Raw genomic sequence first — 20,364 nt, 5'->3', positions numbered from 1 at the left:
ACACAATGAACTGTTATTTGTGTTTCTTGTTTTTTCTCTTTTTCTTTTTCATTTATTAATGTTCAAATACGCGTCCGCATGCTTATTTATGCGCATTCTGTCCCCCTTCTCCTCCTCCTTCTTCTTCAGATTATTATTCTTATTGTTTATTGTTTTGCTTTACTCCTTTATGACGAAGTTCAGGTTTGGTTTCTTTGTGTTTCAATGCAATACCCGACCCTGTGAGGATTTATATTAGATGAAGAAATACAATATATGTATTTATACATATATTTGTCTGTCTGTCTATATAAATATAAATTAATATAAATTAATATATATATATATATATATGTGTGTGTGTGTGTGTGTGTGTGTGTTTCTGTGTGTCTATTGGTTGAGGAAGAAAATGAAAAGTGCAAATCAGAATTATTTTAAAAAAAAAAACAGATGAGAAAAAAAAACGGTAGAAGTCTGAGGAATAGTGACGGTAAAGAAGGAATAAGAAAAGAAAAAGAAAATTATAGAGTAAATGCGGGGGGGGGAGGGGGGGAATTTGAAGGAAGAGCTTCGGGAGTGAACACAAACACATAATCTGAAAACGGTGTTTGAGTATTAACTGCCTTCATTTGATTGTGCTCTCCGTTTTTTTTCTTTCTTTTCTTCTTTTTTTTTTCTCTCTTTCCCCCCCCACATTTTATTTATTTCTTTTTGCTTCTATTTCTACACTTTCTACCTATGTATTCGAAGGTATTTGTGTGTTGTTATGTATTTTCCTTTACCGCAGTCCACATGTTTTGTTTATTATTATTCTTCTTACTTTTTCTCTTCCCGTTTTTTAAAATTATCATTAGTACCCTTATCACTTTTACCACTCATATTATTACTATTATTTTTATTTTTATTTGAAATATTGTAATAATACGAATGGTAAAAAAAAAAAGAAGAATTTCATAAAAATGCGCGTTTGGTGTTGTTGTCTTTTTTTTTTTTACTTGTTCGGTATGTAGACTCTCAACTTCTTTGATGTAGTGCAGTAGTTTATTTATTATTATTATTATTTATTGTACTGACTACCGCACTTGCCATAAATTCTTTTTCCCTTTTTTCCCCCTTCGCTCACCGTTTCTTTATTTTTACCCTCTTACTTTACCTCAGTACTTTTTTTTTTAAAAAAAATACCTTCGTTTACTCTCTTCCCTTCCCATCTTTTACATGAAAGAAACATTATATTTGAGAGCAGGCCAACACTATGAGAAATTAGCAAGGAAAAAAAAAGTCAAACTATTTAATCACCCACTTTTCAAATTGTTTTTTTAAGAAAAAAAACAGGGGAACTCCCCTTGGCTGCACGACATGTTGACACGCGTGATGATTACACACGATGTCTTCTTGTGTATTTTGTAATTGTGCGCTTTTCCCTTCCTTATCTCATCCTCTGTTTACTGGTGCCTATGGGTTTATGCTTATCCAGTGTTCCCTACCGCTGATTGCAGTAAATTCTCTGTCAATATTTGTTTTGTTTTATTTCCACACTACTACTTATAACACATTATTTATTTATTTTTGTAAGGTAGTACAGTAACTTCTTTGTTGCTTTTTCCCCTTTACTGCGGATACGAGAGGTGAAAGCAACGGAAGTGTGTGTGCGTGTCTGAAGGGAGGGAGGTGGGGAGGCGAAACCGTGCGGCACTGCGGTAACTCTAACTTCCTCCATACGGCCACATCTTTAAACGAATACGAAGCAAGAGAAAAGGGGGTAAGTAAAAAAAAAAAGAAAAAGAAAAGAAAGAAAAGAAGGAACATCGCGGAGGTTAGTCGCCCCTACCTGGAAGACACAAGGTCAGGAACTGTAACGCCGCGTAACGCCTGGTGCCGCTTTGTGATATATTTTATTAATGGTGCTCCGCTGTGCTGCTCTTACTGTTTCTTCCTTCCGCTATGGGCACCGACGAATGATATCTGACAGTTTAGTTATTTTGTCAAAACATAAAACAGAGGATTCACGTGCGGCAGCCACTTTGTGGGGTGATGTGACGACAAATACCGCCACACGTCCTTTAGTAAGCGTTGAGGATATGTTTGTGGATGTGGGCTCGGGGTGGCCCGCTTGGCACAGTACTGATGAGCACAAAAATAATATGAATCATTACCGTTATGATAGTGTTGATATTAAGGTTGACAGCGGTTTTACCTCTTCTGATGAGAACAGTAGCGGAACTGTGATGGAATCGGAACCCACGGATGTTATGAGCGGCACTTTAATTGGTTGCAGCAGTCAAAGCGGCGGTGGTGAGGTTAGTCTCGTAAGTATCTTTGCTGCATCTGGTGACGGGTTTAGCGACGTCGGAAGGGATGAGGAAGATGTTGGTGGTGTTGATATTGATTATGATAGCAAGAGGGAAGTTGAATATGACAATGAAACCTCTGGCGATGATGATTACGAAGATGCCTCGGGTATATCTGCTGACGATGTAGATGAGGATACGGGACTTCTGGATGAACTTCCCCGCGCTGCGCGTGACTCCGCTTCTCCAGCCCTTTTTTTTGGCACATCTTCAGCGACGCGAAAGGCTAACGGGAAAGTGGGAGGAGTTCCGCCAGTTTTTGATGACGCAGCGGCGGAGGGTGTTGAGTTGGAGACTGTTGGTGATGCGATGCCCTCGCCTCAAAGGTTGCAACATTACCCTTCACGGTAAAGACAAAAGAAGGGGTTTCGAGTCTTGTTGTGCCTGTGAATAACAGCCACACACACACACACATATATATATATCATTCACATATGCGTTCGTTCGGTTGCTTTTCCAAAAAAAAAAAGAAAATGTGTTATAGCGGTTTGTGTGTATTGTTATTTTCTTGTGAATTCGGGTAGTGTAATTACAGGATCGGCACACATGATGGAGGTGGACGCTGGGGCACCATGCGACACCCTCTCCAGTGCAAATTTGCGCGAACTTGCATTTTGTGGGAGCATCATGTATTTTTACCTACCATCACTCGCAATACGTCTGCCCGTGCTTCTGCTTTTGTTTTTCTCTGGATGCTACGTACAGTGTGTTCCTTTTGTTTCTTCTTCTTGTATGTGTTTTGCAGTGCTGTATATTCGGTATATAAAACATAATGTCGGTCTCCGTGATTAACTTTCGCCACCACTTTCTTCATTGCTCTCTTTTTTTTCTTTTTCTTTTTTTGTTGTCGCTCTATGCTCATTAACTGGGTAACTGTTTACCTACCTTCCTTGTGAGTTGTTGCCGCTCCCGCAATTGGCAGACTGGCGGCGCCGAAGAGAAGAGTTGAAGCGTGAAAGTTGGTGATCGGGCCCCAGAAAGATTTTTTGAATCAATAAGTCAGTTGGAGCCCTTTCGTTTGCGGTGGCAGCCAGTGTTTGAAATAACAACAACAACAACAGGGAAGAAAATTCAGGTATTGTCCGTATTGTTAGCGCCGTGTGAACAGCCGAGATCACTGCAGGAAGAGCAAAAAGCCCACAGAACCTCAGGTAACTTTAAAAAGCGTGTGCGCTTTTGGCTCCATCCTTTGAGAGCAGGTGCTTGGTGCCTCTGTAGCTGGGAGAAACTCTGGTGTGTGTGTGTGTGTGTGTTTTTGGGAATGAGCCCCGTTAAAGCTTTCTGGCATCGCAAGTGTCCACTGCGATGCGCTTCTAGCGCAACATTTCGCTTACCTCTTTCGCGTGTGAAACTGGGAGGAAGGGGACTTTCGGATGGTTCCAACACCCTGTCAAATATTTCGTCCGCCTCCTGCTCCTTTTCTGGCGCCCTTTTTGTGGCTGTGCGTTTTGTGCAGTTTGAGCAAACATCTGCCACACTGCGTGGTATCAATACACGCAAGCGGGCTACAGCTGCACCATGGATAACTAAGAGCACGAAAGACTACATGAGTGAAGTGAATGACCACGTCGCTTCAGTAAATCCAGTGAAGGATAAACTACAGAGGGAATCGAAGGCACGACGAGACCGATTCACACAAGTTGCGGAAGAAACCGACCGCATTTTTGATACCGAAATGGACCGCTTTCGGTATGATGACGCGCGGCGGTGGAGGAAAGGGATTGATTTCTTTAAACGTCAAGGTATTGCCTTCACCCTGTTTTACGTCAGTGCATACTTGGGTTGTTTGTTTGGATTGTATATTGGATTTGCGACAGGATTCTTCAAGAAAGAGGCTGCTTACGAATATATGTACTTCTTCCTTGGTGGTTATGTTGAAAAGGAGTGGTTCTACAGCCGCGTAGAAGCATGGGGAACTTACATAAACTTTGGGTTTGCCTTCGTTATCAATGAAATGCTTGAATTCATTCGTTTACCGTTTATGATATACACCTTCTACACGTTTAGACCTTACCTAACACGGGTAAATAGACGTGTGAAGCCGTCGATCTTCCGCTGGAATGCTGCGGAGTCGTGATTTCTATCGCAAGAGTGTGATTGCAGAAGACACGATGCAATTGATGTTGGTTCTTTGGATATTGTTTGATTCTTGTTCGCCGCGTTTTAATTATATATATTTTTGAGCTCAACAATTGATCCTTGTTCGTGTTCAACCTGTATTTTCTTTTGAGAATTGTTACCGTTTCCCTTTGTGTCCCCTCCCTTAGTGCTTGGTGCGGCCCCACCAGAGGAGGTTGCTTCATTTTTGTATTCCGCTATGTGCTGCAGTTTTGTACTCGGTTAACCTTTTATTGCGCAAACGAAACTATTCCCCCTTGCCCTTTTTTTCTTTGTTTTCCTGTTTTTTTTTTCGCTGTAGGAAAGTTGTTAGAAACTTCTTTTTCTTTTTCTGTGGTTCATCACTTTCTCATCCACGGTGGGGTGAGAAAACGCGTCGGTGGGGCCCACAAGAGGTTGCGCTATAAGAAATATAGCGTGTGCAGGCGTGTTGCCCCTTCAACGTACTTTATTTTTCACTTACTCCTGCGTACCATAAAGTCGCTACCTCTTACATGTACTACCGAACGCAGCAGAAACCAGCGTCGGTGTTGGGTGCAAATGGTTTCACGGCGGAAGTGGGAGGGCGTGACCGCGTTCGGTATTTTAGGCCACCTGTGGAGGTCGCTGGTGTACCAATGCGATACTCGGGTATAGATACCGTTCGCTTTAGTGCAACTGCACCAACTACCCCGAATCTGCCTCGTACATTTGCGGAAACTCGATTTGACCGCCCCACCTCGATGGCAGCGGGATTAGTTGGCCCACCTCATCACCTGCCGTCGCTTCCGCGTCGTGCCGGAGCGGCTCCACCACATCCTGTGAAGGCTAAATCGGTAAAGCTTCCACCACAACGTACAAAACGTGTAGAAAAACTGGCTAGCACCATTGGAACCGATGGGAAGTGTGACGCCGCCATGCAAACGGTCTTCCGGGAGAATGAAGCCCAGACGTTACCATATACCCCTAATTATTACATTCCCGAAGGAGGTGACCCCAATCCTCAGGTGCTTGGACTCATGGAGTTACACTGGAATGAAGGCCTACCTGCGGGGAAGGAGGAGGTAGAGCTCATCCAGCGGCTCCGTCGCAGGCGTGCAGTGGAAGCGTCTTTGTTGGACGAAACGAGTAAAGAAGCAAAGATGGAGAACTTCTGTAAGTTGTATGACTTGGAGGTCAAGGAGAGGGAAGAGCGAGAACAACATTTTGAAAATTTGAGGAAACGGCGTCTTGATCAAATTCACGAAGCACTTCAGGAGAGGGAAAGAGCGCGGGATGAGTTAAACCGTCAACGGTTGGAGAAAGTGAAAGAACAGCGCTTGGCCAATTTACAGCGGGTCATTGAGCAAATGGAGTCAAAACGCGTTGGGATGGGACGTAAAGCGCTTGCTGAGCAGGCTTCAAAGGCGCCTGCTGCCGCTGGCCGCGGCTTGTACGCGGTGGATCCCATTGAAACGTTCAAGCGGAAACCCGATCTGATCCAAACCTATGCTAGAAGAGGTACCGGTGCCGTGGAACCGCAATTATGCACCAACAACGGCGGTGGTTCCGCTTCTGCGTCACCTCGGAGAGACCGGTCTCGGAAGCCACTGAGAAATTACAGGCAGTATGATATTCAGCCCGCAATGCTGAAGTATGAGGGCGGTATCGCAGAATTAGAGGCAAATAAGATACCTAAGATTCAGCAAATTGCCCCTAATGCTTTTGCTGCACCAGAGAACCACGCTATAAACTCACTGCCGTCGTTGTACCAGCGCCGGGAGGCCACACGTGTGGTGGAGGCTCTGGAATATGTTCATGCGAAAATTCACAAAAGTGATACTCCTGCGGAGACTATTCGTGTGCTTGAGCTGTACCGTGCCACTCCACGACCACAGCGGCCTGATACCCCAACGTTGGAATTGGAGGGTGACGTCAATGAGGCTGTGGAGGAAAGCTGCACACTTCTTCAACGCCTTCTTCGGGGTCGTGCCGTGCAGAACGACTTCTTCGATGGAAAGGAGCGCTGCCGTGGTCTTATTGAGGAGCTTCAAGCCGCGTCGAATGCCAAATACGCCGAACGCAGTGCTGAAGAGAAGCAGGCGGAAGCGGAAGAAAAGATGCGTGAGGCTATAGCTGACAGTATAGGAAATGAGGCTCAGGGTGACATCATATGCGACACACTTGACTACCTGTTCCATGAGATGACACGGCAGCAAGATCTTCTTGCATTGGAGGCGTTGCGGCACGAAGCAGAAGCTGTCCGTGCCGAGCGTGAGGCCAGAGAGGCTGAGTTGCGTGCACAGGAGCGTATTCTACACGACAAAGAGGCTGTGCAGTACGCCGCTTATGTTCGTGCCATCGAAGATATTGTTGAGTGTTACTCTCATGACCTCTATGCCACAGTGGCTGAGGAGTGTGCGATGGAAGAAGCCATTGAAGCAGAGTGTCAGCGCTTAGAGCAACTGCCCCCACCAACAAGCAACATATTGAGCGATCCAGAAGTGGCAGAGAACCTCGTGTGCGATGTTCTAGACAACTTTGTGTTGCCTGCTGTCATCGATATGGTGCGAATGAAGCCAGAAGAACTAGACCGAAAGGCCCCGGCGGCAGCGGCCGCTGGCTTTAGGCAACGGTCTCCAAATGAAAAAGAGACGAAAGAGTGAGCAGCATCAGAAACAAATGTTTGTCGAACATACGTTGGTGAGGTGAAGCGAGGGACTTGCCAGTGGTGGGGAATGCAGCAGTGGCCTCATTCCATTTGTTTGGGGGAAGTGTGTATGTTGTTTTTTTTTTACTGGTTATGTATGATGTAAAAGGAGATATATTAGATGGAAAAAAGTGGGATTCTAGCAACCTATAGAGTGGAGAAGCAGCGATTAGGTAGTGGTTATCAACTGACAACGCGAGGGGCGAGGGAAGGACTACTTGCGCATTGGAGAATACTGCAGCAACCAATCACTTGGATGCAGGTAGGGGAAACAATAAGCGCTGTGAAGTGTGCGCACTCACTGCATAATAATTAGATATGCATTTCTGCGAATGTATTTGTACCGTTTTGGGCTAATTTCTCCCTACTTCTGTTCGCGTGAGAAACGCATGGCACTCCTTCTTTTCCCCATATTTCCAGTCACAAAGCATGATGGAAGCACATGCTTTAATGTTCAATTTCTTTTTTTTTTGGCACTGGATGCTCTAACCTGTTACTGCTCAAGCTTTCTCTCAATTTACGCACCTGTTTGTGTTCGCTTAAGTGTATATCTCCCATTGCAGACGCGAGTGCGCAAGTGGATCGAGCTTTTTTTTTTCCTTTAAAAAATTCTTTTTTGAAAAAAAATTTTCAAGTGCATAAACGTAGTGTTAGGTAGCCAGTTAAACATCATCTATGCTAGCAGGAAAGATTAGCGGAACTCAATCTTGCAGCGGGGAGATGCCTCTCAGGCGGCCGCGTTGCGTTTCAGGTGGTAGGCGGGCCCATCAGACGACAGGAGGTGCTGTCGAGGAGTACTGGGGGTCAATATCACGGATGCATGGAGATGCGTTGGCAGTCAACTGCTCCCTCAGCAGTGCGAATCAAGGTGGGGAGCGGTCTCCATCTCCAACAATCCCATGCACCGACTCCTCAACATTTGGCACCTCATCGTCGTCAATGTCGACACCGCGGGTACAATCGGGTGTATTGGAGAATTTACCTATCCCCGCCCGTATTGTGCGGTCACTTGGTCACGGGAACAATGGACAAGTGTTCTTGGCACATATGATGCCCAATAACGGCCATGAACATGATGGTGAGGAGGGTGGAACGGCTTCTCATGCTGCAGAACAATTACAGGATTCCTCCAACGACTGCTGCGTCCCTCAGGGGCATTTGGGTGGTGCCAGGGAAACAGTGGCACCAATTCCCATCGCAGTGAAATTAATGAACTCACTCTCAAAACATGTGCAGCGCGAAGTGTCCTGTCTGGAGTACCTTCATTCGTGCCGTGAGTGTTGGAAGGGTGATCTTGTAGCCGCAGATGTTGAGGGCGACATCAGCGACCCCAAGTGCGAGTCATCCACATGCAGAGAATCACCGTTGTTGTCTAACACGTGTCTTTCCCCACCCCCTTGCCCGAAACTCTTCTTTGTTAAACAAGTAGAAGGTCATGTCGCTATTGGACTGGAACTTCTTGGACTCGACCTATTTGACTTTACGGGTGACTTCATTTTATATGAGGGTGAACTGTGCTTAGTGGGAATTGAGATGCTAAGAACACTTAGTGCTCTTCACAAAAGGGGATTAGTACACCGCAGCGTAAAGCCAGAGAATTTCTGTTGGAATGAAACTGAACTTCAAGTCGCCAACGATTGTAGCGGACTTGTTAATGCAAATGATCACAAAGACAAAGCACCTTCACACTGTTGTCCTCCTGTTTTCATGTTTAAGATGGTTGACTTTGGACGTGGGACGATTGACGCAAGCGACTCTACAGAAGCTACCCTTTATGAGCGACCATATGGCGGTTGGTGGCATAGCTTGAATGGTTTCCTGGGTAAGCCAATGGGACAGAAGGATGATTTGATGGGCATTGCTCATACCGTGGGTTATCTCCTTGACGACTACAGAAATTATCACAAGGAAGCGAGTCGTTCCTCTTCGTCCCAACAAGAAGACTCTTCGGACCCTTCAAGCACAGAGAGTACTCAGAGCTGTGGTACAGTGTCTCCAAACCGTACTCTTAGTCGTTCACGCGAGACTCCGATAGGAAGTCAAGTTGTGGTCCACTCTTTCCAGCGTGGGATCGCTGTTAAGAGGGGGCGGGAGGATGGGGCGTCACCTGGCTTCGAGGCAAATGACTTATGCAACGACGCAGAAAGGTCAGGTTCAACGTCAAGAAGCAGCAGTGGCGGCCGTACCGGAAGCCCACCCCACTCATATTCCTCATGGCGGCACTTTCTGGGGGATAGGATCGCACGCGCTTATGATGAAGTGAAGGAGCGCTACAAGCAGCGAGTGGCTCCCCGTGGAGCAGAGCCCTCCTATTGCTCCATAAAGGAGCCAGGAGCCGAATCACAGAGAGAACTGTTGATGGAGGAAGAGCGCAACCGCCGACGTGCGTGGATTGTGCGCGGAGTGGAAGAGGACTTTATGCCTAGTCTTCTCCCAGACAACTACTATCCACCTAATATGCCACAGTGGTGGGTGGACTGGTACGGTCAGTGCAACAGATGCTGTAGTGATGCATCTGTAACGGCGGAAGTTATGGCTGAGGTGATGATGGATGGGCTTCGCCAGCGGATTGAGGCGCACGGTGCCACAGTGGAGAGTGTGCGTCACAACGTGGTTAATGCGTATTTCTCCACGAAGAAGAGGAGTGATCGAGTAAAATAGGCCGGACTGGGAACGCGGTGGTTACGTGCGTTTGTTTCGAAACGCGTGCGGGGCGTACTGTTCAGTTAGCAGGTGAGATAACACGGTAACGGAGGGGGAACAGCGGGAGCTGCTCCCCTTAATTTGCCCTCTATTCTTCCCCCATTTCCCTGTGACTCAGCTGAGTACTGCGGTGAGGGATGACGGTGGGTGAAAGCAGCGGCGTCGACGGGCGTATCACCCCTTTTTGCCATTTAATTCTAATATGTTTTCGCGTCTGTTTGTATCTCCATGGATGCTTCTGCTACCCTCATACTGCTTTTCTCTGACCCTCTCCGACAGCTTTTCGTGACAAAGTTGATCCTTAACTTCCTTTTTAGGAAATGACTATGCTAGGTTTATTTGAAATTTACCACACCACTTTTTCCCTGCCATGTTCCTGCTGCTGTTATGTTGTCCGCACTGTTTTTATTCTGTTTTTTTTTTGGGGGTGTCGCACGTTGTGGATAAACAAACACAAGTTATAACAAGCGTGCGAAGAAGTGCATTACAAATTAAGCGCTCGAACTCAGAGAAAGGTAGGTGGTATAAGGACTAAAAAGAAGCGCCGAAAAGGTAAAAAAGAATTTGGATAGCTGAGTAAAAGCCCACTCTGGAGAGTTACAGGTATAAGAAAACTAGTTGAAGGTCATGTTTTCTCGGCGCCGTAAGGTCGCTGTCGTGGCGGAACGCCCGTCGCTTACTTGGCACTTAATGCGCGAGGAGTACCACCCCATATTCGTGACCGACTCCAGTGAACGGATTGAGTATTGGTACAACAAACTTGCAACGCAGCATCAGCGTGAAAACTTTCGCCGCATCTGCAAAGAGATCTCGCAACAGGACCCTGAGCGGGGGCTCCCCAAGATGAGTGCACTATATTCACTTCAGTACTGTATCTGCGAAGCAGACTCAATGATTAGACATTACGGCTTCATGTTTTCTGTTCTCGGAAAGAAACTAGCCCGTCTCTGGATCATGCATGATGCCTCGCATCGCGACAAGAATACCTTTACTGAATTATTTACGGGGTTGCAAACGGATTTCATTCCCAAGTCAGTGATGAAAACCGACTTCCAGCCACCTGAGCAAGGGGACTACGAGGGCATTGATCGTAGTCACTTCCTCAGTTCTATTGACTGGTTTAACCCTGAGTCCAAACGAAATCTTCCACGAGTGGATATCCAAAAGTTTGGTAACAAAATTGCTTCAACGCGAGCAAGCCTGCCTGTGAAAAAGCCGAAGAATCAATTTGACGGTGTTTCTCCGCTGGCAGTACTTGGTTACACGGGCGATTTGGATACGGAGATAGAGAAGTTGCGGGAGAAACAGCAGAAAAGCGAAGAGGCCGAGCGTTACTACGTGGAGGACGGATGTACGGTATATGTGGCGGGTCGGAAAGAAAACCGACGAGCCGCAACACTATCAAAGAATAGAGTTATAGCAACTTTTTATGGTGACTGATGAGTGGGTGAGATTTGGGACAGAGAACACAAGAGGAAAGTCTGTGCGGTTGTGTGTGGATAAAGCTGCCTCCAGCAAGTCCTTTCGTGTGATCAAAGCAAAACCAAATACCTTTTGCCCCCTCCTCATTTCTTTTAGGAGCAGGATCACCATATTGAATGTACAATGTGTTTGGTTGTTTTTGTACCATTGGGACGATCTTTCTATCACCTCGTTATATATATATATATATATGTATTTTTTGTTTGCAGAATGTTTTGCTTAGATATCTGCGTAGAGAGGCGCCAGAGAAGCAACAGAGAAAAAAGTGGGCTGAGGCTCGTGTGTATGTTCGTCTAAGGAAACTCCGTTCTCCCGCGTACTGTGTCCAACAATAAAATATACGTGGGAGGGAACTTCTTTGCTTTCCCTCTCAAACAGATGCTGTGTGTGTTGCTTCTCCCGGCTCATTATGTGTTTTCTTTTTTTTCCCCCCTTTTCTTTTCATACGCTGAGCACGAAAGGGGTTGGCCACTCTCTGCACGTCAAGGTTGCCTCCCCATGGAAACGGAGGGGGTCGTTCAGTACCGACTGCTCGGCTCGCATCCGGCTGCTTCGGGGAGGTATCACAGTTTCGGGTTCAGTGGTGATGTGGTGACTGTAACCGCTCTTACTCAAGATATCGTAAAGCAACATCAGATAAATCTCACCAAGTACAAACTAGAGATTCAACGTGTTATTTCAGCAGGGAATGATAGTCAGGAGGGGCAGACACCCAGCACTGTTGCAGACGTTTACGTGCCGTTACAATCGAATGATGTACTGCATTCTTACGATAGGGTTATCGTTAACGTGTCTCGGCGTCACTACTTGGATGGCGTAGTGGACGCAGCACAAGACGAAAAAAAAGCCCGCGAAGAACGGCTTCAGCACGTAGAGGGGATGTTGCACGAACATGAAGCAACAACTGTGACTGGTACTGTGAGTTCCAGCGGCCCCGTTGGTACAGGCAAGCGCGTGGAAGTGCGGGATCCACACAAATTGAAGCGCGTTACCGCAGTGTCCGGCAAGGCCTTTCCGGTGCTCCCTTGGTTACTCAACCGCACGTCAGTGGAAGGATTGACATTGCCCACACCAAAGAAAGGGATTTGTGTGCTATGTGAGCTGGAGAGCTTTGATGAAGTGATGCTGGAGTGTTGCCGCTTCTACGCTTGTGCCTCTTGCCTGGATCTGGCGAAGAACATGCTGACGAAGGAAACGACATGTGCAGTGTGTGGTGATGTTCCCGGGGAGAAGGGATCAAAAGGTTCACTTCGCCCCAATGCAGTAGCGGCTGTCAAGAGAGAGCGGAGTGAGTCATGTGTAGGCGGCGCTTCAATCGCTGCACCGCATGTGTTCAGCCAATTTTCGTCCGCTTCTGGTGATGGTCGGGGCGGCTCCAGAGCGACAAGTATTAGCGGAACGCAGTCGCGAGTTTACCGTACAACGGCCATGGTTTCTGCACTTGAGAGGGAACTTAACACGAACATGGCACATATACTTTCATTACTGGATATCCCTGACCCCTTAACAGCGGAGGCAAAGGAGAACCGGCGGATGAGCAATTTGTTTGTGCGGAACCTAAGTAAGTGAGGTGCGTCTTGTCCCTTCCTTCTATATGTGCGTGCGCATGTTTAGGTGGGTTTGGAGTTCCGCTGACCCTTTACAAGTTGTTTTATTTCTGGATCAAGTCTGCATTTTCACTCACAATTTTCCGTCCTCCCCCCCCCAAAAAAAAAAAATAGCGTTGACCCTGTTTCTATTTTTAGTCAGTGCAGCAGCAATTACGCCTGGAAGATTGCATCGTCTACTTCTTCACTCCGGTATTTAACCGCCTGTCTCTGTCCGCGTGGGCGGACATCATCGCTATATGTTTATAGTTGATATTACCGTTAAGTTGTACAAGCCAATATGTTTCCCTTTGATGAAAGGTCACCCAGTGCCTCACGCCCCGCTACAGAGGTTACTTCTTTCTATAGCAGCCGGGACGGTTCACATACTACAAACGACTCCACGGATTGTAGTACTGTAACCAGTGCCCGCGGGGGCAGTCGCTTGGTCGCCGAACTTCGCCTTGAGTTGGAGATGCGTGACGAACGTATCAAAGAGCTGGAGGGTGCTTATGACGAGCTTTTACGCAAATCAAACTTTGACCAAGGACAACTGCAGTGTGATTTGCAAAAAACAAGGGATGAGCTTGCCAGCACACTGGAGACCCTGAATGCGCTGCAGAAGGGAACTGGTAAGGAAGGAGAAGGCAACCTGACGCAAGAAACCGGGGATCATTCGGTTTACAAAAAAAATATCGCTAGTGCTGGCGATAATGATCCCCGTAGTGCTGATTATAACCCGGTCACAGGAAAAGTGGCCGAAGAACAACTTGCTCGACTGGTTAACGAATTCACAGACGAAAAAGAAAGTCTACTTGCCGCATTGAAAGCTGCAGAAGATGAGAGAGAAGAACTGAGGAAGGTGGCAGAAGATGATAAGAAAATTATTACGGCATCTGAGTGTGAGAAGGAGAAATTGGTTGCTGCACTGAAAGCTGCAGAAGATGAGAGAGAAGAACTGAGGAAGGTGGCAGAAGATGATAAGAAAATTATTACGGCATCCGAGTGTGAGAAGGAGAAATTGGTTGCCGCACTGAAAGCTGCAGAAGATGAGAGGGAAGAACTGAGGAAGGTGGCAGAAGATGATAAGAAAATTATTACGGCATCTGAGTGTGAGAAGGAGAAATTGGTTGCTGCACTGAAAGCTGCAGAAGATGAGAGAGAAGAACTGAGGAAGGTGGCAGAAGATGATAAGAAAATTATTACGGCGTCCGAGTGTGAGAAGGAGAAATTGGTTGCTGCACTGAAAGCTGCAGAAGATGAGAGGGAAGAACTGAGGAAGGTGGCAGAAGATGATAAGAAAATTATTACGGCATCCGAGTGTGAGAAGGAGAAATTGGTTGCCGCATTGAAAGCTGCAGAAGATGAGAGGGAAGAACTGAGGAAGGTGGCAGAAGATGATAAGAAAATTATTACGGCATCCGAGTGTGAGAAGGAGAAATTACTTGCCGCACTGAAAGCTGCAGAAGATGAGAATGTGACACTCTCAACGTCTTTGAAGGAGACTGTAGAGTCATTGGAAGAAATTCGTCGACAGAATATTTGGGCACTCAAAGAAAGAGATGAGGCTCTGAACTCCTTGAAAACTGAGCGACGGAGGATGCACGAATCATCTCCTTCAGCGGATCCTGGAGACACAGAAGCACCACTTTTGGAACCAGGTAAAGCAACGAACAGGAGGTTCAGACTGTATGGTATGTGCCCTCGATGTACTGTAATGTGACTTCGTGTTTTACTCAATTCCTTTTTCTCTTTATGGTGGTAACTACATTTGTGTTCTGTTATCGGTTTTCCCTTTTGAATAGTTAGTACCTGTATGGTGTTCTTTTTTTCCAAGTATAATTTTAATTTTGCTGTACTGTACTTAGTTTCGTAGAAAAGCTCTTGTGCTGTGAAGCAGCATAAAGAGGAGTGTATTGTTTGTACACATCATTATTAGTCTCCCAATGGTAACATCTTGGAGGTAAATTGTTTTGGCAATATCATCCCTGTCTTTTTAGCTCTAATGATACCACTGTTCCTTTTTTATTTACATACAAAACTTTACCTTTTTTTAGTTCTTTTTTAATGATTCGACCTCTAAATTTTTTCTTGTGACCCCCATCATAATTACATGATTATCCACGAATGTCGTTTTGTTTTGGGCTCGGCAGGTGGAGCGGCGGTGCACAGCGCAAATTGATATAGTGTTCTCAATTTCGTTTCCACCACTTCGCTTTTTTTACTTTTTTGTTGTTTACTGGCAGCGCTTCGCATAGGTGTGACACCACATGCGAGAAGCTGATAGAAAATACCTTAACGTTCTTTTTATTTCTTTTTGCATTCTGAAGGAACGAGGAAACTTGGATCTGATATCGAATGGCTGTTGTGGAGAAGTTCCTGCGGGACGGAAGAGCGTGCACTGAAGCCGAGGCACTTGGAAAGGTGTTGAATGAGCGCTACCGACGGTGGTTTCTTCTGAGTGTATTGCCTCGGCAGTGGTGCAGGGACAAGAGGCGAAATGTGTTGTATGCACCAGTTTTCCAACTGCTGTTCGGAACCTCAGATAATGAAGAAGAGTTGGATATTTTCATTGACTCTACCGAGAGCTCTCAGTGGCGTTTGTTACTCTACAACATGAAAAACAGTTGCCAGGAGGTACTGTGGGAAACGAAGGGTGCGGAACTGGTTGCGGATATCTTTCGTTTCGTTCCTGCATCGCTTCATCCCGCGTCGTTTGACTTGAGGTGTGTGACTGTTGGTGATACTCATGAGAAACTGGGACTCTTTTCCGACCGTGCGTTTTCTCTATTCAAGACACGCCTCGAACATGTGTTAGCACCGCTTGCCCTGCAGTCCTTTACAGTTTTGCGACATCACATAACAGAGGTCATTTCAGGTAGGAGATTACCTGGGATGGCAGGTGAGGTCGTTGCATGGGCTGTGCAACATGAACCTGCTGCGGTAGACGTATCGGCACCATCACAGGTGGGAAACGACGCGGTACTAAGGTCATTTCAGCAAGTACACCCTTTACTGTATACAGCATCGTTTCGTGAACCTGATAATAGTGACTCCATCGTGTCAGCAGCAGGTGCAATGACGAGTGACGGGACCGGTGCGGACGGATCATTCCCTGCTCTAGAGGTAGAACGTCGCATGGCGATAGAAAATTTGAAGAAGCGAGTGGGTCACGTAACCTCCTTTACCCTCCCAACCATTTCATCATCTGACACTTCCTCTGCGGTGACAGGAGATGGCCGTTGGCACGTCCTTCTCATTCAGAAGCCTTTTGTGGAGAAACAAGAGGTATCTGAGGAAAATTTAGACCCCGGCCCACTTGCCCCGCAACCAATAGGAGCGGAGCTTCACCTAATGCAAGATGGAGGTGAAGTGCTTTACCTTCAAGACCGGCTGTGTGATGAAAAATCTTTTGATACCGTTTACGACGACATGATGCATGAAGATGGTGAAGTTTTCGCCCAACTAACGCCACTTGAAGGTATTGCCTTCGACGATATTGACCGTTTCTTATTTTTTTTGTCGATGCAGGAGCAAGCAGTTGAGACGTTTCCATGTGAGCCGCTATGCAAAGGATCCTGCAGTAGCTACTCTTTCCCAAAAGTTGTTTATCGGACGCCAACAGGGTCTGTAGTGAAAGACACGCCAATTGCCTCCCCACATGTGGAGGTTTTGGAATATTCACCACGTAACGAGCACGATTGGGCTGCTGCCGCAGCGGCCTTTCAGTTCCTCTCGAGGAACATCATATCATGCAAGGATGGCAACTACACACTACCACGAGATGTGTCTCCTGTGCCCCCACCAACACACAATGAGGTTTGTTCATGGTGCCAACGGCGCCGTGACAAACTGTTACGTTGTGGTAGATGCCGCGTGGAAATGTACTGCTGTAGGAAACATCAAATGAATGGCTGGAAGAGCGGCCATCGTGAGATGTGTGAACTGTGGCAGAGGGCGCGAGAGGACTACGAGCAGCGTGTGCTACCGCATTTGAAGGAAAGGGGAGTGAAACTTCCCCAAACCACCACCGCTTCGACAGTAATGACGTTGTTCAAGTTTTTGACGGATAACACCTCGGCACTTCAACGGAAAGTGAACCCTATTATCCATGTTGTTGACGCTGACAGTGATGTACAACCATTTATTGCTGAGTTTGCGCCCTGTGTTACTGCAGCACGTTCTGATTGGGGACCATCGCATTCTGAGTGGCCATGGAAACAACTCAGGATCCTCCTATGTTCTGATACTTTCGCAGAAGAGGATCACAACGCGGTGTACGCTGTCACAAACGATGGTAATTTTGTGAGGACGCCACCAACAACCGTCCTTGGCGATGTATGGCACACGCATTCGTCGGGTGATGTAGCAAACTCTGCCGTGCTTCTACGTTTCTGCAGTACGAAATATCATATATTTGCCAATGATACTATGATTAGAGTTCGTACTACCTCGGGATCAACAGATGAGAGTGATATTACCCCATCAGCAGTAGCATACTTTGGCAAGTCAACGGGGAATGGTATGACGTACTTCAGCGGTGTTGCGGAGATTCTTGCTGACCGTTTTGTTGGTCATATACCCGTTCTCTGCACGGAAGCTACCCTAGTGAATGCGCACAACAGTGTCCATGCGGTATTTACCCGAGTGAAAAATAGTAGTGTGATAAACAGAGATATAAAAAACGCGGTGTTGCGTTGTCACGGTGATCCCAGTTCGCTGATACAACTAAACATCGATGGCATGGGTGGTAATGCTGCTGACCCTCGTGCTTCTGGCGCGTTTGCAGGGCCCTTACCGGCGAGGGAAGTGGCTGTTGCACGCCACCCAAACAGTTACTACTTTGTCATACCTTCCGTAGGTGGGAAAAAGTGAAACCGAGAGTTTTTGTGCGTATGCATGTACTTCCACGTTTTTTTTCCAACTTCCTCGAGAAGCCATATGAGGCCGAGTACCCTTTTTCCTGCTGCATTCTGTAGTGGTGGAACTATGTGAATGTGTGTGACCGCGGACAAGTGCATACATGCGAGCCAATTCAATTTGGTGGTACGTAGCATGATTCGTTGACACTTTTCTCACAGAATTTTTCTTTGTTCCGTTTGGAACTGTTTCTTGGTCCCTTATTTTTTGAATTAGTATGCATACGCACATGTACATGTCTGTTGAAGTGGACTTTCGGTTACTGTTTTCCTGCTGTTTATAATGCTCACTTTGCTAGCATTATTAATACCTCGACTTTGATATAGCAGTAGACAAAGGGAATATATACATATACATACATAAAGCCCTATTTTCGGTGAAGTCGAAAGTTAGTAAATCCACCGCAGTGGTCGCGAAGGGATTGAAACAACTAGTTCAACTGACTTGTTTGGTACCTACACTCCCTTTCTTCATAAAGAAGTATATATAGGGAGAAGGATTTAGTAACGGGGAAAGAACCTCTTTACCATGCGCGTTTTGGTTTGTGGAGGCGCAGGTTACATTGGAAGCCACTTCGTGCGGGCTCTTTTGCGCGACACGAACCACAGTGTTGTCATCGTTGACTCGCTTGTGGGGACGCATGGGAAAAGCGACCATGTGGAAACCAGGGAAAATGTAGCGCGGAAGTTGCAACAAAGTGATGGACCGAAGCCGCCGTGGGCGGATCGATACGCCGCACTGGAGGTGGGAGACGTGCGTAACGAAGACTTCCTTAACGGCGTTTTCACTCGCCATGGTCCTATCGATGCTGTTGTCCACATGTGTGCTTTCCTTGCCGTTGGTGAGAGTGTGAGAGATCCACTAAAGTATTATGACAACAATGTGGTTGGTATTCTAAGGTTGCTTCAAGCGATGTTGTTACACAAGTGCGACAAAATCATCTTCTCCAGTAGTGCCGCCATTTTTGGCAACCCAACAAAGGGCTCCGTGTCCACAAACGCAGAACCCATCGATATTAACGCCAAAAAGAGCCCAGAAAGTCCATATGGCGAGTCGAAACTTATTGCGGAGAGGATGATAAGGGATTGCGCGGAAGCATACGGGATTAAAGGCATTTGCCTCCGTTACTTCAATGCCTGTGGAGCGCACGAGGATGGAGATATCGGTGAGCACTACCAAGGCTCCACGCATCTAATCCCTATAATCTTGGGTAGGGTAATGAGCGACATCGCACCGGATCAAAGATTAACAATTCACGAGGATGCGTCAACTGACAAGAGAATGCCCATATTTGGTACAGACTATCCTACACCCGACGGCACGTGTGTACGGGACTACGTTCACGTGTGTGATCTTGCGTCGGCTCACATATTAGCTCTTGATTACGTGGAGAAACTGGGACCGAATGACAAGTCCAAGTACTTCTCTGTGTTTAACCTTGGCACTTCGCGGGGGTACTCCGTGCGTGAGGTTATAGAAGTGGCGCGCAAGACTACTGGGCACCCGATTCCGGTGCGTGAGTGTGGCCGTCGGGAGGGGGACCCGGCGTATCTTGTGGCTGCCAGCGATAAGGCACGGGAGGTGCTGGGCTGGAAACCAAAATACGACACTCTCGAGGCCATCATGGAAACATCCTGGAAGTTTCAGCGCACTCACCCTAATGGGTACGCATCGCAGGAAAATGGAACGCCAGGGGGAAGGACCACTAAGTTGTAACTTCAACTGGCAGTACGCGCAAGTGTAAGTTTCACATCGACTTATGCGTAAACATGCACATATGCATGCGAATACCTAATATGTAGTACACATGACGTTGCATTGTAATAGGTCGTGCTATATTTTGTGGAAAGGGGCTGCGCAAAGCTGGGTCCAGATGCGTAGCAAACACACGTGTATGCAATTGGCAAGAGTGCTGAAAATATGCTACGCCTATTCAGTTATTAACTAAACCAACGTGACGATGGACTGCTATTTAAGCACTTGTACCTTTTCTTTTTTCACCACCTTTTTTTTTTACAGCGAAGGCAGAGTCAAAGGTGGAGTCGAGTAGGGGCGTGTTTGTGCTGCTCTGCCCAAATGCGAACTGGCATTGGGTGTTTGCGTTTTTTTTTTTGTTTTGCTCATGCACTTTCTTCTACGCCTTATTATTCTTCACTCTCGCTTGTCTGCCAATTCTCAAGCTTTTTTTTCATCTATATTATGGTTGTTGTTGTTGTAGTTTTCTTTTGAAGCACCGCTGTGACGGTTGCAATGGTCGTAATATCGGTAATCATGGGCACGCGTAGCTCCTCCCGGCCGAGGACTGAACAAAAGAGACCAGACGCCGAATAATCTATGAAATGCTCTGAAACAACAATACTACGAAATTAAAAAAAAAAAAGACTGCTGTTTTGGTATCCGTGAGTGCGCGTGCTTTGATTGGGGGGGGGGGGGGTAAAGGGGTAAAGGTACATGCGGCCGCTCAATGTTTTAACCCGTAACATTTCTACCTAGCTGTGTATGTTTACATATTTTAATTTTTTACTGATATCTTCTGTTCCTTTTTTCCAGAGGGTAGGGA

At 46.6% G+C, this 20,364-nt stretch overlaps 9 protein-coding genes across 9 annotated transcripts, besides 8 other annotated features; all 9 read left to right on the top strand.

The window, feature by feature from the left end:
- Positions 1-251: 251 nt before the first annotated feature.
- Positions 252-332: a microsatellite.
- Positions 333-369: a microsatellite.
- Positions 370-625: 256 nt separating this feature from the next.
- Positions 626-664: a sequence feature (GA-rich).
- Positions 665-780: 116 nt separating this feature from the next.
- Positions 781-885: a microsatellite.
- A 134-nt stretch (positions 886-1,019) lies between these two features.
- Positions 1,020-1,045: a sequence feature (AT_rich).
- Positions 1,046-1,744: 699 nt separating this feature from the next.
- Positions 1,745-1,778: a microsatellite.
- A 99-nt stretch (positions 1,779-1,877) lies between these two features.
- Tb11.02.0356 (hypothetical protein, conserved) lies at positions 1,878-2,678 on the top strand (the record flags this gene model as incomplete). Its single annotated transcript, XM_823271.1, has 1 exon — positions 1,878-2,678. One exon carries the CDS (start codon positions 1,878-1,880, stop codon positions 2,676-2,678), a length of 801 nt encoding a protein of 266 aa, XP_828364.1.
- An 882-nt stretch (positions 2,679-3,560) lies between these two features.
- Positions 3,561-3,580: a microsatellite.
- Positions 3,581-3,588: 8 nt separating this feature from the next.
- On the top strand, positions 3,589-4,404 carry Tb11.02.0355 (hypothetical protein, conserved; the record flags this gene model as incomplete). The annotated part of the gene is made up of 1 exon (XM_823270.1): positions 3,589-4,404. The coding sequence occupies one exon, from the start codon at positions 3,589-3,591 to the stop codon at positions 4,402-4,404; it is 816 nt and encodes a 271-aa protein (XP_828363.1).
- A 535-nt stretch (positions 4,405-4,939) lies between these two features.
- Tb11.02.0354 (hypothetical protein, conserved) lies at positions 4,940-7,069 on the top strand (the record flags this gene model as incomplete). Its single annotated transcript, XM_823269.1, has 1 exon — positions 4,940-7,069. One exon carries the CDS (start codon positions 4,940-4,942, stop codon positions 7,067-7,069), a length of 2,130 nt encoding a protein of 709 aa, XP_828362.1.
- Positions 7,070-7,788: 719 nt separating this feature from the next.
- On the top strand, positions 7,789-9,774 carry Tb11.02.0353 (hypothetical protein, conserved; the record flags this gene model as incomplete). Its single annotated transcript, XM_823268.1, has 1 exon — positions 7,789-9,774. One exon carries the CDS (start codon positions 7,789-7,791, stop codon positions 9,772-9,774), a length of 1,986 nt encoding a protein of 661 aa, XP_828361.1.
- Positions 9,775-10,443: 669 nt separating this feature from the next.
- Tb11.02.0352 (hypothetical protein, conserved) lies at positions 10,444-11,256 on the top strand (the record flags this gene model as incomplete). The annotated part of the gene is made up of 1 exon (XM_823267.1): positions 10,444-11,256. One exon carries the CDS (start codon positions 10,444-10,446, stop codon positions 11,254-11,256), a length of 813 nt encoding a protein of 270 aa, XP_828360.1.
- A 215-nt stretch (positions 11,257-11,471) lies between these two features.
- Positions 11,472-11,494: a microsatellite.
- Positions 11,495-11,676: 182 nt separating this feature from the next.
- On the top strand, positions 11,677-12,867 carry Tb11.02.0351 (hypothetical protein, conserved; the record flags this gene model as incomplete). Its single annotated transcript, XM_823266.1, has 1 exon — positions 11,677-12,867. One exon carries the CDS (start codon positions 11,677-11,679, stop codon positions 12,865-12,867), a length of 1,191 nt encoding a protein of 396 aa, XP_828359.1.
- Positions 12,868-13,185: 318 nt separating this feature from the next.
- Tb11.02.0350 (hypothetical protein, conserved) lies at positions 13,186-14,607 on the top strand (the record flags this gene model as incomplete). The annotated part of the gene is made up of 1 exon (XM_823265.1): positions 13,186-14,607. The coding sequence occupies one exon, from the start codon at positions 13,186-13,188 to the stop codon at positions 14,605-14,607; it is 1,422 nt and encodes a 473-aa protein (XP_828358.1).
- A 635-nt stretch (positions 14,608-15,242) lies between these two features.
- On the top strand, positions 15,243-17,759 carry Tb11.02.0340 (hypothetical protein, conserved; the record flags this gene model as incomplete). The annotated part of the gene is made up of 1 exon (XM_823264.1): positions 15,243-17,759. The coding sequence occupies one exon, from the start codon at positions 15,243-15,245 to the stop codon at positions 17,757-17,759; it is 2,517 nt and encodes an 838-aa protein (XP_828357.1).
- Positions 17,760-18,332: 573 nt separating this feature from the next.
- On the top strand, positions 18,333-19,520 carry Tb11.02.0330 (UDP-galactose 4-epimerase; the record flags this gene model as incomplete). The annotated part of the gene is made up of 1 exon (XM_823263.1): positions 18,333-19,520. One exon carries the CDS (start codon positions 18,333-18,335, stop codon positions 19,518-19,520), a length of 1,188 nt encoding a protein of 395 aa, XP_828356.1.
- Positions 19,521-20,364: the final 844 nt, after the last annotated feature.

Source organism: Trypanosoma brucei (assembly GCF_000002445.2).
Source record: "Trypanosoma brucei brucei TREU927 chromosome 11 chr11_scaffold01 genomic scaffold, whole genome shotgun sequence".
In the NCBI taxonomy this organism is placed as follows: Eukaryota; Euglenozoa; class Kinetoplastea; order Trypanosomatida; family Trypanosomatidae; genus Trypanosoma; species Trypanosoma brucei.
The sequence above is the reverse complement of the archived record's forward strand: the minus strand, read 5'-3'. Positions and strand labels throughout refer to the sequence as shown.